General features: G+C 41.7%; 1 protein-coding gene across 1 annotated transcript in view; it reads right to left on the reverse strand.

The window, feature by feature from the left end:
- The window catches only part of INPP5F (inositol polyphosphate-5-phosphatase F), a 98,949-nt gene that overhangs the window by 47,685 nt on the left and 36,842 nt on the right, over positions 1-14,422 (reverse strand). Inside the window, exon 2 of the mRNA XM_019556190.1 lies at positions 11,634-11,714. Coding sequence (XP_019411735.1) covers positions 11,634-11,714 — 81 coding nt within the window. The remainder of the gene's footprint in view (positions 1-11,633; positions 11,715-14,422) is intronic.

The following is a 14,422-nucleotide window of genomic DNA, read 5'->3' on the forward strand; positions in this document are numbered from 1 at the left end:
CCTAATGTCTATGAAATCTATGAAATATGTTCATATAATCTTACTGAGATCCTTGTACTAAATTCTCAGGAAAGCAACTTGCTGTCCTCTGTGACTGCACAGTCATCAGCAATAGGATCCAGACCATACTGGAACCCCTGGTACAATTTAATAAAAATGGTAAAAGTGAATAAAAGGCTTTGAAAAGTGAATAAAAAGGTTTTGAAAGGGCAAGTGGGGGAAGGGAAAGCAGGCAGTGGTAGCTACAAACCAAAAAAGCTTGGAGAGCAGCAGCAGATGCAAGAACCAGTAGGCACCCATCAAGGCTGCTGCTCCAGAATTCACAGCAATTTTTTACTTTAACTGTGTAAAGGGTCTAGCTTAAAGAATCCTATCAAAGTAGATGAAATTTGACAATAGCGAGGAAAAGCTTAGCTCTAGTATTTACTGTATTGGAGAAGGGCATTTGCACCTAATGTCTGAAGGTCAAACTCCTACAACTCACTAGTGAGCCTCTTTCCCCAGTTTATTGTTAAATGCTGTTTAGCTACACTCAGTCAGAGTACAGAGAAGCCCAGCAAGTTCCTTCACAGAACCAAAACAGTGACCAATCTGCAACTGGAGACACTAGCTAACTGGCTTTGGTTTCCTTCCAAAGGATTTTTTTCCTTTTTCTGGAAGTGTCCTATTCCAGGATATTGAGGACTATATACAAAAGAGGTTGGAGGAGAAGAACTAGGCTTGGTAGAATCTCTGTAGCGACACAATGCAAGCTGGTATCCTAATAGAATCAACCACAGTTAAGGGTGATTTGACCCAGTTGATTGCTTGCAACAAAGGCTATATTTTAGAGAGGAAAGAAATCAGCCCTAGATTTTTATTCTGGATTAAATTAAATTTATGTAGCAAGACACCATAAAGGTAAAATCCTTTGATACTTTATCCTTAGGTGATGTAACCCAATGTAAAGTAAGGGATGCTCACTGAAGCTTCCAGTGCAAAGAAAATATGTCCCCTTCTCGATGCAAAATACAAAACCAGCAAGAACAATATGCAATGGTCATCTCCAAACATTTACAATGGTATAAGGGCTTTGTTTCTCAAAGATGCATATCACATAACTAATGTCACAAAACTTCCTCTGGCTTTTAGACACTAGCTATAATCTCCTCTCCCCACTACCTGCTGGATGATATTTAATGTTTCAGGCTTGGGTTTTCTTGGGTTTTATTTGTTTGGGTTTTGTTTTTTAGCACTAGTAGAAAGGACAAAAGAAACAGCAAGCCCAGAAATGTGACAGATTGGATCCAAAGTGGCAGAGACAAAACAGAGACTGTGTTATCATAAGTATTCATGCTTGAAAGAATTTCAACTAAAAGCAGAAAAAGTGAAACTCATGAGCAAGGAGCAAGGTGCTTAGTGCTTGGAACAGCTGTGAAGTGCAGCTAGCAACAGGAAGGGAATGATGAGGTGTGATTCTCAAGTATCCATTAATGAAAGTATCTACCATTACTTCCAGCTCTCACTGCCAGTGGTAAATAAGGCTATTTAGCAGGCATTTCTAAATAGTTTTTAAAAAACTCAGCCACTTGCATCTTCAGAACACATATTATTTGGGGAGTATGCAAAATGTAGTAGCAACAAATATTACCAGAAATAACTCTGCTGGTATAACAGCAACCTACAAAATTTTTTAATTGTATACAAAAAAAAACAACATGCTGAAAATAAAAACAAAGACTGAAAACATTAACATTTTTTCACTAGTCTGCTCTTACAGCTGAGTGGCACAAAATTTTAAAATGTCAGCAAATGGAAACTTCCATGATTTTTTAGCAAACAGAGCTACAGCTATTTTGAATGCATGCATTAACTAAAGTTGAGTCATAAAACAATAGCTGTACTACAACTACTGTTAAATATGTATCTGTATTTACTGCTCATTGTACTACAAGCAATAATAAGCACATGCGAATTTTAGGCTCGTGTCAGTCATACTTCTTGCACCTCTTCAGTTAATCGTTATACTGAAATTCAAGATTGTAATGTTGAGAAGATTTTCTAGCATTCCTCAATATATAGAGACTTTCCTGAACCAAAAAAAATGCAAAGGATCTGTTTTTAGTGGTGAATAAATTGTTTTGCTGTTTTGCCAGCAATCTTAGCACTGCTGTGTAAATGAGTTACTTCCTGATGAATTAACTTAATTTCTACTTAGCACCTCCCGACTCCAGATGCCTGTAAACACCACCCTCGCTTCATAAAGAGTTGAGATACTGAATGACAATTCAGTTTGCCCACCATCAGGGATGTCTGACACTCACTGTACGCTCTCAGACTAACATCCACCACACAAACCAGGCCCACAGGAGACTCCTATGAAGATTCCCATGCATGGATTACCTGAACCATGTCAGCCACGATGGTGCCTGCCTCCAGAGTGTGTGAGCCGCCCAATGCTAACTGGAAATAGCAACTGCTGCTAAGCAGAGTCCAGCCAGCTGTCTGTGGCTAGGGACAGACATTACACACAAACTAGTTTAAGCGATTAAAAACTGGTTTAAACCTGTAACAGAACAGATGTTTAGTGCACATAAACCAGTTTCAAAATGGCTGAAACTGGTTTAAGATAAGTCTGATACTACATTCAAGCAAGTTTAACTGATTTAAGTCAAACCGGTTTATGCAATGTCTGTCCCAGACCACTTGCTAGTTTAAGTTAAATCAGACTTTCCCAGAATCCCAGCATGCTCTCTGAGCTGGGTGGGCTCTCTGCTCCCCAGTAGAGTTAGCCCCTCCCCTCCGCTACCTGGCTGCAGCTCTGGCAGAGACTGCAAGCGTCTGTCTGGCTTTCCCCTGCTCCCTCCTCCTCCCCGTCACCACTCCCTGCTGTCAGGGAAAATTCCTGAAGCTGGTGCTGCCATTACAGAGAGTTGAGATAGTGCAACACAGACAGTCCCATAGCATGTACCCTCTGAGTGACCTGCCAGCTGTCAATCATGGGTGACCTACTTTTTGGTGCTGCGCAGGCTGTCAGCTCACAGCTTTCGCTTTTGCGCAGGCTCAGTCAGAACTCCTGTGAGGTAATCAGTCTGGAACCTTCTCCCTTGGTGGTTCCCTGATTGGCTCAGGGAAAACTATAAAGGGCCGTGGGCCCCCACTGTGGGTGTGGGCGTTTTTGGAGTTGGTGGGTTGTTCTGGAGTGCGAGTGTTATAGGAGTTGAGGTGTCGTTAGTGTGAGGATTGTGAAGGAGAGCTACTCGATCTCCCAACAGAGGCTGCTCTAAGCAGGGACTGTGGGAGAGCGAGGTCGGGATTTAATACCCCGGCTCTTCTCATAGCTTCGCGCTGCGATAAAACCCTCCGATTTCTTTTACCTCGTGTTGATATCTTCGGTTATAGAATTGTTTCGGCCTGGACTTGGACTTTGATTCTGATCATCCCTTCGGCACTCTGACTTCGACATCATTCTACTTAACTGGCTTTCAACCGACCTCAGCTTCGCCTTCATTTTCCTTGATTGCGGACTGTCCTTTGGACTGGCGTCACACTCTCGACTTTGACATCGCTTCGTCTCGTCGCGTTACAGTTCCTGTGTTGTTATTTGTTCACCCCTATATAAGCTGTCGACCAGCTCTGGGACTAGCCAGCAGGCAGCCGCCCCTAGCCCTCAGGGGTTAGATAGCAAGGGTCTGCTGGTGAACCTCGTGAGCCGACAGTCTCCTTTGTTGTTTGTTCAATACATTCTTAACTGTAACTGAAGAAATCACCTGGGCCTCCGCTGCCAAGCGCGAGTAAAATAAATCATCTTTGTTTCAACTTATACGTGTGTCCCATACAGCCCGTACTCCACCGCCAAGACTCCCGCCTGTTCGTTCCAATTGCCACCCCAGTCCACCGTGACCTTGGGGCCCAATTCACTGGGTTCGGCATGCCCCGACACCTGCTAAGCAGGGATCTCCCGTCCCCTCTGCCTTACACAGACACCTCTCAGCATTAGCTACCATACTACATGACGGCTATGTCCCTGCTGTGGGAGACGGGACAAAAGGACAGTGGCTTAGGGCTCTTTGGAGCTAATCAACAGGACAGCTGGTAATGTGCCTCCTTCCTTCCTTGGAACAAGTTGCTTAACAAGAACTGTAACTAATGAGAGATCCATTTGTTTTGCGATGGGGTGAAAAATGCTGTGTAAACCCTTGCTGACCAGCAAGCAGGGGGAACCTCTCCCTAATCAGAGGGTCCTGCTAACGCTTGCCCCCTCGCCCCCGCAGCTCAGCACTGTGGTAGGGAAGGAAGGGCTGTTCTAGTGCTCCCTGGCTTCTAGCTTGAGCCACTGCAGACATGTGCCTGCATTTTTTCAGTCCAGAGGGGATGTTTATATGGTTACAAACTGATTCAGCCTAGGCAAGTTAGACTAACCTTTAAAGATTGAATCGATTCAGGCTCAGGCTTTTTGAATGGCTACCCCTAGCCTGTGTGGATAACTTTAAACAGTCACCTTGCTGCCTAGAGCTACTCAGAACCAGATGCAAATCAAGCTCAACTAATGGAGTAAGCAACCAGAAACTTTTGCACACTCCCCCATCCACAATGCCCACCAATGCAGCACATATTATTTTAGCCAGATGGGCATAATTGGTTGTTTGAGCTACATTTGGTCAGCTTACTAGATGCTAACCATCAATCAGCCTCACACCTAGTACTAAATGACAACCCAGGGTTACTAGGAATAACAGCCACAAATTGTTAGAGCGAAGGTTCAGGCTGGACATCAGGAGACATTACTTTACAGTTAGGGTTGCCAGGCTCTGGAATGGGCTCCCAAGTGAGGTGGGTGCTCTCTCCTACTTTGTGGGGGGTCTTCAAGAGGAGGCTCGACAGATATTTGGTTGGGGTAATATGATCCCAGCACCCGTTCCAGCCCAGGGCCTGATGATCTGTTTAAGTCCCTTCCGACCGTAAGTACTATGATACTTTCCACACAGCCAGAACCAACAAGCCTGTGCTACCTGTGTAGTAATACCCAACTCCTAAATCTGGCTAAGTCTTAAGGATCTGACCTGGACACTTATGAGCCCAAGTCTCACTGACCTTTAATAAGACTCAAGAGTCTAAGGAGAGTATAAAACCTTGGCTAGTCAACTTTCTAGATGACAAAGATAAATGTAGTAGTAAGCAGTAAGGACAGGTCACTCTGCCTGAATCAGCTGAATTATCACAAATTACTACACTGGTGGGGAGAACGGGATGCAGACTATACTACCGGATAAGATACGTTTGAAAAAGCACAGACTCGGAAGCGCTCTGGGTTTACAGCTAACCACCTGAATATGAACTCCAAGTATAAGGGCGTGTCTGTGTCAGAAGGGTCTAATGCAATCCTGCAATAGATAAAAGGGGACTACCAAATAGAAGCAAGTGATCTTGTCTCTGTAACAGTATTCCAACAATGTACTCAATTTTAATATCCACAATTCAAGGAGGATGTGAAAATTTTGGAGATGGTTTAAAGGAAGACTACAAAATAGTTGACAAACTGGAAAAACAAGTCTGATGATGTAGTACACAAAGAACCCAACCTATTCAGCTTATCAAAAGGTAAAACTGAGATTCACCTTTCGTACAGTGATTTGATCACTGTGTGCACATACTTAAAAATAAGAAGAGTTCTATTGACTGCATATGTAAGAACAGGCTTGATCTCCTAGTAATCTGTTCTGTCCTTAAAGTATTAGAATCTTTGAAATGCAGCTAAATTAGATAATTAAATTAAGGGTCCTTAGTATGAGATAAAGCACCAATCCCAGCTTAGTTTCTCTCACAAATCAAAAGATGCTGACCTACTTTCAAGGGACGTCTACTCAAACTCATAAGAGCGAGCTTGCTTCAGCGAGGTGTGCACTTTGTTTTGGTTTTTTTTAATTAAGGTATCCACATGTAGCTGAAGAGTTCTTGCTCAATAGCCGTTCCTTCTCCGAACAAAGGGTTTGATCCTGAAAGAGTTTAGCATCTGCAACTAATTGATATCAAGGTGTATGGTGTGTTACAAAGACAATGTAATGGCTTGTTCACACTATAGACACTTGGCAGAGACCATTCTGATGCCAAAAATGGTTTGTCCTTGTCTACATCAACAACTAAAACCATTTTAAGTGCTGGCTCCCACCTATTATCAAGCAAATTTTTACTTATTTATTTTTTGGCGCTGGCCTGGAGTCTAAGCCAGACATCTCAACTGGATCTTCCGTTCACAGGAAAGTCTTCAGAACAACTGGAAAATGACCAAAAACCCATGAGCCATTTTATTATTCCTCTTAAATTTCCCCATAGACACAGACTGGTTCAGAAATATTTTACCCAAGATTAATTAAAACAGTCTGAGCCCAGTTGTGTTATCTTTTTCAAACCAGCTCAGTATAAAACAGTCCATTTTTCAGTCTATAAACCTAAAAGTCTGGCATGCGTAGAACCGGAGACATGATAAGAGAGGGCTCTAGGAAAGAGAGGACGATTGTTTCATACTTGCATAACACTAGAAAGCCTTTACTGATTTCTTCTACCTGTTATTCTAACTATAAAAACAAACATAGTATATATGTGCAAAGTAACTGAAATAATAGAATGTCCAAACAGGAATTAAAGAGATTGTGGAAATGCTCATTAGTTCCAGCTTATACCAAAGGACAGCTTTCCCCTCTACCTCCTGAACAGGAAACCTTGTTCTTACTGTTAAAGATAACAGAAAAATTCCAGTATTTTAAAACAGGAGGTCTCTAATAAAGAAGTCCCATTATTATTTCTATACCAAATTGAAGGTCAAAGCGAGGAGTCACACATTGCTAGCATGGGTATGTCACATACCACATACTAAATTATGTATCCCAATTTATGACATTTTGAGGAGAGTGTGGATGGAGGGGGGAAGATGTCAGCATGCATGCTGCTAAGCTCTTACACAGCATACTATCCAATTTTTACCCTGAAACTAGTATTAACTCATACACTGAGTTGTTCATGAGCTCAAGACTAGCATTCCACAGATGCAAGCATCAGTTTAATACTATTCTTTTGTGTATACATACATATACACACACACACAAACATATACACATACATACGTGTGTGTAATAAATGCACAAAAAAACCCATAAGAATTATTTTTAACCACCTGTTACTATGATTCTTAAGTGATGGCCAGTTTAACATATGTTCTGCCTCTTAAAACGCCTCATTTAAAACTACATTAGCTTCTCAGCTCATCATTTTTAACCTTATTTATCATTACCTTGAATCTTGCTGTGGGCTAGTTATAGCTTCCACCCCCATGTTTAGTCACTTAGGGACACTGGATAATAAAAACTCTTACATTTAATGCCTTTCTGCTTCTAATTTTTTCATCTTCCTGAAGCTGACTTTCTTCACAACAAACACGCTATGTCTTTTTTGCATTACTGTGCTATGAAGCAGTTTGCGCTTGGTGAAGTTTAACTAGGATAAGTGAGTACACATATTTCCACTTCAATCTTCACACATCATTTGGTGAACACCTTTCCTTCTTTATTTATATAACAGGGTTTTAACATAGCATTTCAGCTGTCCCAAAGCAATGCAATATACCATCATACAGAAGACAGGGTAGAATTGCACCTTACAGACCAACTAGATTAAAGATGCATAAATTTTCCTAAACTACAACTCGCTTGCTACCCCTGGCCAGCCTATGGCCCTATGTCATCCAGCAAGCAGGGGCCCCCACAGGTCTGGAAATTTGGTGGTGGAAGAGCGGTAGCACCCTCCACGCCCCCACTGACAAATTTCTGGACCCCTGGGGAACCCTGGGCCCTGAGCTCAGGATTCGGCAACTGATTCTACTTTACAGGGCTGGTCACCAGGCTCCCAGGACCTGGTGCCCAGCGTGCTGAGGCAAGAGAGGGGCCAGTGCCAGGCCCCTGGGCCCAATCTTGGTGAGTTAAGCTTGATCCAAACTAGTGACCAGCCCCACCCCACTCATCTGGCCCAGAGTTAGTCTATTGAAAACAGAACTCCTCCCTCGTCATCAGCAATCCGTCACAGTTGAGGGTGATTGTCTTCCCCAATTGCTTTATCTGTGGGGCCAAAGATGGCCGACGGGGCCAACCTGGGATCAGACTCAGTTGCAACTTGGGCACGTGTTTCTGTGCGGCACTACCTTACCACGTGCCCGACTTCAGACTAACACAGTCTCTCTCCCTGTGCATATTATCTTGCCATCAGATGCATGCAAAACTGGTAGCACTGAAGGCAGGACATTCAGCTATAAGATAGAGAAGAGTTTTGCAATGCCCTCTATTAACTCCCTTAGTCCAAGAACTACTGATCATCAATGCCCGAGTGCTGACCTGTATTTGACTGTAGTGTAGTAGCCTTAAAAACTCCCACAGACTTTGAGAGGAATATTTGTCAGAGATGCTTTCATTCTCAGACAGTTTATTTTAGTGAAGTAAGTCCAAATTTAAAATAATAATAATAATAAAAAAACACCCTCAAACAACTGCTCTTTGGATGCTTGCTCAGGGGCCTGATGAATCAAATGCAGCCTAAAAAGTCACAAGGATTAGCATCCTTTACTCCCACATCAAAGGTCCATCCCCCATTTCCTCCCCACCCCAAACTTAATTTAGAAAAGGGAACTACTTGGTTTATTTTTGATAAAGGATTGATGATTTGCTTCAGATATGGATTAGAATGCTTCATTTACACACCTAGCTATGCCCCATCATCATAATGTAAAGAGAGGAGGCTAGGAAATGCTGCTGTCCCATAATAGCAATAGCAGTGATAACACCACCAGCGTAACAAATGCAGGCTCAAACTAAAGCAACTGTTAAGAATGGGGTAACTCTTTCTAATGTTGATTTGATCATTAATGCATGAGATCAAGGATTCTATTTAACTTCTCTAATGCAGCAGAGTATCCATTTCTTATCTGACAGATAGCAAGGGTCCGATCCATTTCACCATTTAATCCTGTCCTGTAACTCATCTGAAGCTTTAGCTGAACTAATTTCATTGCTGAAGTTACTTTTCTAAATGTTGAACAGCATTTATGAAAACATAAAGAAAACAAATACTAATAAAGAAGGAAATATTTTTTTTCCTGGCTAGGCCATCTTCCCCTCCAAGCTGTTGATGCTGTTATAGAGCCTCTCCTAAATTTTACCAAATTGTTATACTTTTTCTGCAGAACATCCCAGCCACAAGTTAGTTAAACAAAAAGTCAATAAACCCCACTGTTTTAAATGTAAAATGTGCATTTTACTGAAGTCATTAACCTTATTCCAATTTATATTTCTATGTTATTCAGAAAAAATGTCCCTCTCAATCACAAAAAAAGAGTAAAACAAGCAGTAGTTTTGCTCATTAAAAATCAAAATATTAGAGAGAATGGATTTTAAAAAGTCTTTATGTTGCCAAAGATGCAAATAGATGGTACCAATACATCAAACTTGTGTCAGAAGAGAAATCTGAGAGCCAATCATGCAAAGTACAATTAAAAACAAAATGCAAAAATATACGGCCTGCTTTGTCCAGATTGACAAGCATGCTAATAGTCAAAAACAGCACAGTCTGAGGATTAGCTTTTACTCTCGACTTGGGGCAGATGTCAGAAACTCAGAACAGCCTTCTCACCAAAATAAATAATAAAAGGAAAAGGGACTTTACAAAGAAGGTCAGTCCAGTTGCCCACTTGAGTATATGAACAGCAGAACTCAGCTTAGTTCAGTAAGCAAGCCACTTCATAGACAGAAAACTGGTACATCCTGTTGAGACAGCTGGTCATCACAGCGAAGTGTATTCATCTGTCAGCTATCTACTATTTCTTCATTGATGTGGGACACGTTAGCTCACAAGCAAAAGTTCTGATGGACAACCAGATAGATTATTACAAGGCCAATAGTACAAAAGAAAGAAGGAGCTAGCAGCAGGAACCTAATTAACGTTGACCTCAACTTTCTATACCACACAGCTAGCAGCCTGCTTCCCTCGGAGAGATGCCAATGTCACTCTACCAAAGGCAACCAGGATTGCCTGGTTTCTCCTACATAGGTTTGCAATAGCTAGCACTTGACAGAGGTACACGGTGAAAGACATTCTGGGATTCAACAGCACTAAGTGCTTTTTCCAGTCTTCCCACTTCATTTTTTGTTCCGTTAATCTGGTGGAGGCATCTACCCATCTTCTACAACTGTCTCAGGGCTTATCTATACATGGAAATAACCTCTCCTACATAACACCATAACTTGACAAGACCTTGGTCTCATTTACAAACTGTCTATAGCTGGAATTTCAGGTATTGGAGAAACTGTATCAATCTACATTTTTTCTTAACTGCCATGCGTGGTCTTTTGATGCTATTCTATTCACTGCACTTCAATCACAGCAGTAGCATAGCATTTACCAGGTATGCACAAAACACCATAGGGAAAGACTTGTTAATTCTGTAGTCAAACTAAAATTAAAATGTTACTGTTCATTCACAGAATACCACGGCCTAGGTATTTCATCACTATATTTCAAAGTACTTTACAGTGAAGGCAAGTGCAACTGGTCCCATTTTGCACAGGCCCCATTTACTCAAGCATAGGGAAACAAAGCAACCTGTCCAAGTTAGGACAATGTGACAAGTACATAGAAAGAAGGAAGGGTAGATCTGCACCTTTATAGACTAATAAAATAAGGGCATAAACTTTTGTAAGCAGAGGGTTTGCTTCATCAGATTCTGTGAAGGGACTGCAGGAAGCAGAGCTGCTAAACAGAGAACAATGTTTAGAATACAAAGGGTAGGGAAGGTGGGGAGAAAAAAGGAGGGTGCATAGCCCAAGACAGGTAAGCTAGGTAGGAGAGAGAAAAAAAAAAAAAGCAGTTAATCCATTGAGGGACACAGGGCTTATAGTAAAAGTTAATTCAGGTAGGAGCATAAGAATCCAGTCTTGGTTTAAACCACTAGTTTTAACCTTTTCAGGTTTCAGGCACCACTTCTTAAGCTTAAGTCTTTTACAAAAAGCCAGGTCTTAGTTTTCAGTCCATATCTGTCTACAGAAAAAAGTAATAAGAGAAAATCTGCTGCGAAGTACTCAGAAAGACCACAACAGATCAGAATGCTTTTAATATTACAGATCCCTGTTTGAAGTCTCTGGATTTATCTTGTCAATCACAGCTGCACACCTACCAATGCTGGCATTGAGTGGCAACCCACCACGGCACCCTGTCTGAGAATCACTGGTTTAGACCATACTTAATCTAGTCTGTGGATGATTTCTTGTTTGGCAGTTTCCTGTTCAAATTCATTTTTTAACGTTCTACCATCTAAGAACAGCCATTCTGAGGTCAGTGATGGGATGTCTAAGGAAGTTAGAGTCAACAAACATACACTGACAAATCAACAGTGAAGCAAGTGAATCTCAAAACTAGTTTAAAAAAAAACCCCTGTTTCTAACCAGGGTAAATTTCACTAAAAATCTACCTAGGACAATTCCTCCTGACCAAAGAGCAACTAAACAAGAGAAAAAGGACCAAAACAGTATATAGCGCAGACTTCCTCTCCTACCCACCATACTACAGGAAGTATTGTGCAGACAATTACAACATAAAACATTTAAAGACAACCATACCTGTATGAAGCTGAACCCTCCCTAGGACTCCTTCTACCAGACCAAGACAAATAGGATTCCAAGCCAGAAGGAGGTCAGTGGCTGTAAGGAGGGAGGAGAAAAAGGAGGTAATTAAAAAAAAAAATCTGAAGCATAAAAGTTGACGCAGTATTGCAGATCTAACAAGTTACATGTTCAGGAATTTTTATAATACCATTGCTTTTATCATCAAAATATAACAGTCTTTAAAAACAGCCATCCTGAAAGATTCCAAGTTACCAAAATAGGATAATTTCAGCCGGAACAGTCAGTTGGTTTCTTTCCAAACCTTATGACTACAGTTTAAAATGCATGCCTCAGAAATGTTCAGCATTCAGTAATGAATAATCACCAGCTTTTACAGTAAATATACCCCTTTGATTTCAGAAACACCAAACATCTTAGTTAATTCTAAGAATACTGAAGTTTAAGATTTTAGATTTTGCATTAGTTATGCTAAAAAACTTTTCAGGTTTTTTTTAAATGCCACTAGTAGTCAGGCAAGTATGCCAACACAACAGCCAAGTACCTATGAGTTAGAAAGTCACATCATTCTGTCTTGTTATAATGATATGATGGGACAATATTTTCATATTGTATCATGGCTAACTGACCAAAATCTTTCAAAATCAGATGATCCAACATCAGACTCTGATATCAATGTGAATTTTACAGTGTAATTAAATAAGACAGTTATAGCTATAGAAACAAGGATGTTAGGCCATTTACTCAGTTGGATGGTTATTATAGGAATACCTGCAATAAAATATAGTTATAAAACTGAACTGACGATCCCCTATGTCTACAAAAGTATTAAAGTCCAAACACTCTACAGCAAAGCTGTGGACACAAGAATGTTTGGAGCCCTTTTAAAAGGGCAAGGGAAGCAGCTGGTACACTCCAACTGGTATGTGGGAATGAGCTGCAAAATGATTCAAATGCAGCAAACCCCCTCCAACTTTAATCCTAAAGGAAGGAATGTTAAAACTTGAGGGTTTACGTCATTTGAATCATTTCTCATCTCATTCCCACATACCAATTAGAATGCACCAGCTGCTGCCCTCTTGAAATATTCCCCTTTAGAAAAAGGCTCCAAGTGTGGTGTGCCCACACCCTCTTCTCCTGGTTTTAATTTAGAGCTGTCCTTAATTAACAGATACATTTTTATTCGTGTCTCAATCATTCCCAGTAGCTTACACAAAATAAGTCAGTTTCCGCCATATCCAATTTATCTATTTCCCTTGCTATCACATGGGGTGCACTGTTAAAAGCCAGCATTTTATTTGCATTTAAGAACATTCTTCTCAAAATGCATTAGTAAATCACGGATGGTAAAAAATGTCTCACTTTATAAATATTGCTTTACAAAATGGCACTCATAGTCAAAGCCAAACTTTTTATTTTACCCCAAAATTCTCAAGTACAACATAGGGTTTTGAAGGCTTATCCTTCATTTCCTTTCAACCTGGCACCATTCATGTAGAAATAGAATTTAACAAGTTCCATAATTAGGACTGACATCCCCGATAGGATTTTCAATCCCTAGTGAAAATCTGATTGCAGACCTTTCACACAAACGAGGACTAAGCTACATCTCCAAGACTACAGACACCCAGAATAAGCCATTATATGCCAGGACAAAATGTGACCAATTCCAATATCCATGCCCACTGTCCCAGGATAAATCCTAAAGCGGTTCACCAGATAAAAAACAACATTTTAATCTTGGGACATTGCACAGTGCATCTAAACAGTTATCCCAGGATTGCATCACTGAATCTATAGCAGAAAAGCAGCACTGCATTCAGCCACTGAGGCAAAGTACAGACAGTCAAAAAGCCCAAGGCAGAGTCGATTCAACCTACGCAGTTTCCTCTAAACTGCAAGGATTGAACTGATAAGCAACTGAACTGAGGTTCAGTTTTCATTTGGGAAAGGCAGGGGGGGCCCGTGCTGAACCTGGCAGGGAAGTGCATCTCCCAGTCAGCTGGCCATTGCCAGCCCAGCCAAGTGGGGCCATCCAGGACTGGCTCCCCAGCACATGCCACCAACCCCCTGCTGTTCCCCCACTCCAGGGGTCCAGGTGCTAGCTCACCTTGGGGAGCCTCCCCCTGAAGGGGTTCCCAAGCACAGGGCATCCCCAGGGAGCTGAGGGGTATTCTTCCCCTCCCAAACTTCACAGTTGCTAATCTCAGCCCTGCCCATCTCATGAACAGCTTGGGGCAACCTCTCGGGGCAGAATTCTGTGTAGAGCCTGGCTAGGGGGTCTGGCTGTCTGTTCCCCTGCCCTTCCCCATAGGCTGATGGATGTAGGCAGGAAGCAGGCTAGGGACCAGAGGGGTGGGGCAGCCCCTGTTCCACTGAAGCAGACAGCACAGCCCAGGGCTGCAAAGCTTCCTGGGATGCTGGGGGACTGCGAGTTAACTTGAACCAGCAAGGGATCTGGGACAGAAGTTCCATAAACTGGCTTGACTGAAATCACTTAAGTCGGATACTACATCCAACCAGATTTATCTTAAACCAGTTTTGCCCATTTTGAAAGCGGTATATATATACTGAAAGTCTGTTCCATTACAGGTTTAAACCAGTTTCCGATCACTTAAACCAGTTTGTGCGTAACTTCTGTCCCTGGACCCTGATTAGAAGGGTGACATATGTACATGCCAATCCCAGGATATTTCTGTTGCAGGACAAAACCCCAGCAGAACTAATCCAAGGACAAACGCAACATCTCTTCCTAGCTCAGCAGACTTTGTCTATCAACAATCCAT

This window comes from Crocodylus porosus, unplaced genomic scaffold, assembly GCF_001723895.1.
Source record: "Crocodylus porosus isolate Cpor-Errol unplaced genomic scaffold, CroPor_comp1, whole genome shotgun sequence".
Taxonomy (NCBI): domain Eukaryota; kingdom Metazoa; phylum Chordata; order Crocodylia; family Crocodylidae; genus Crocodylus; species Crocodylus porosus.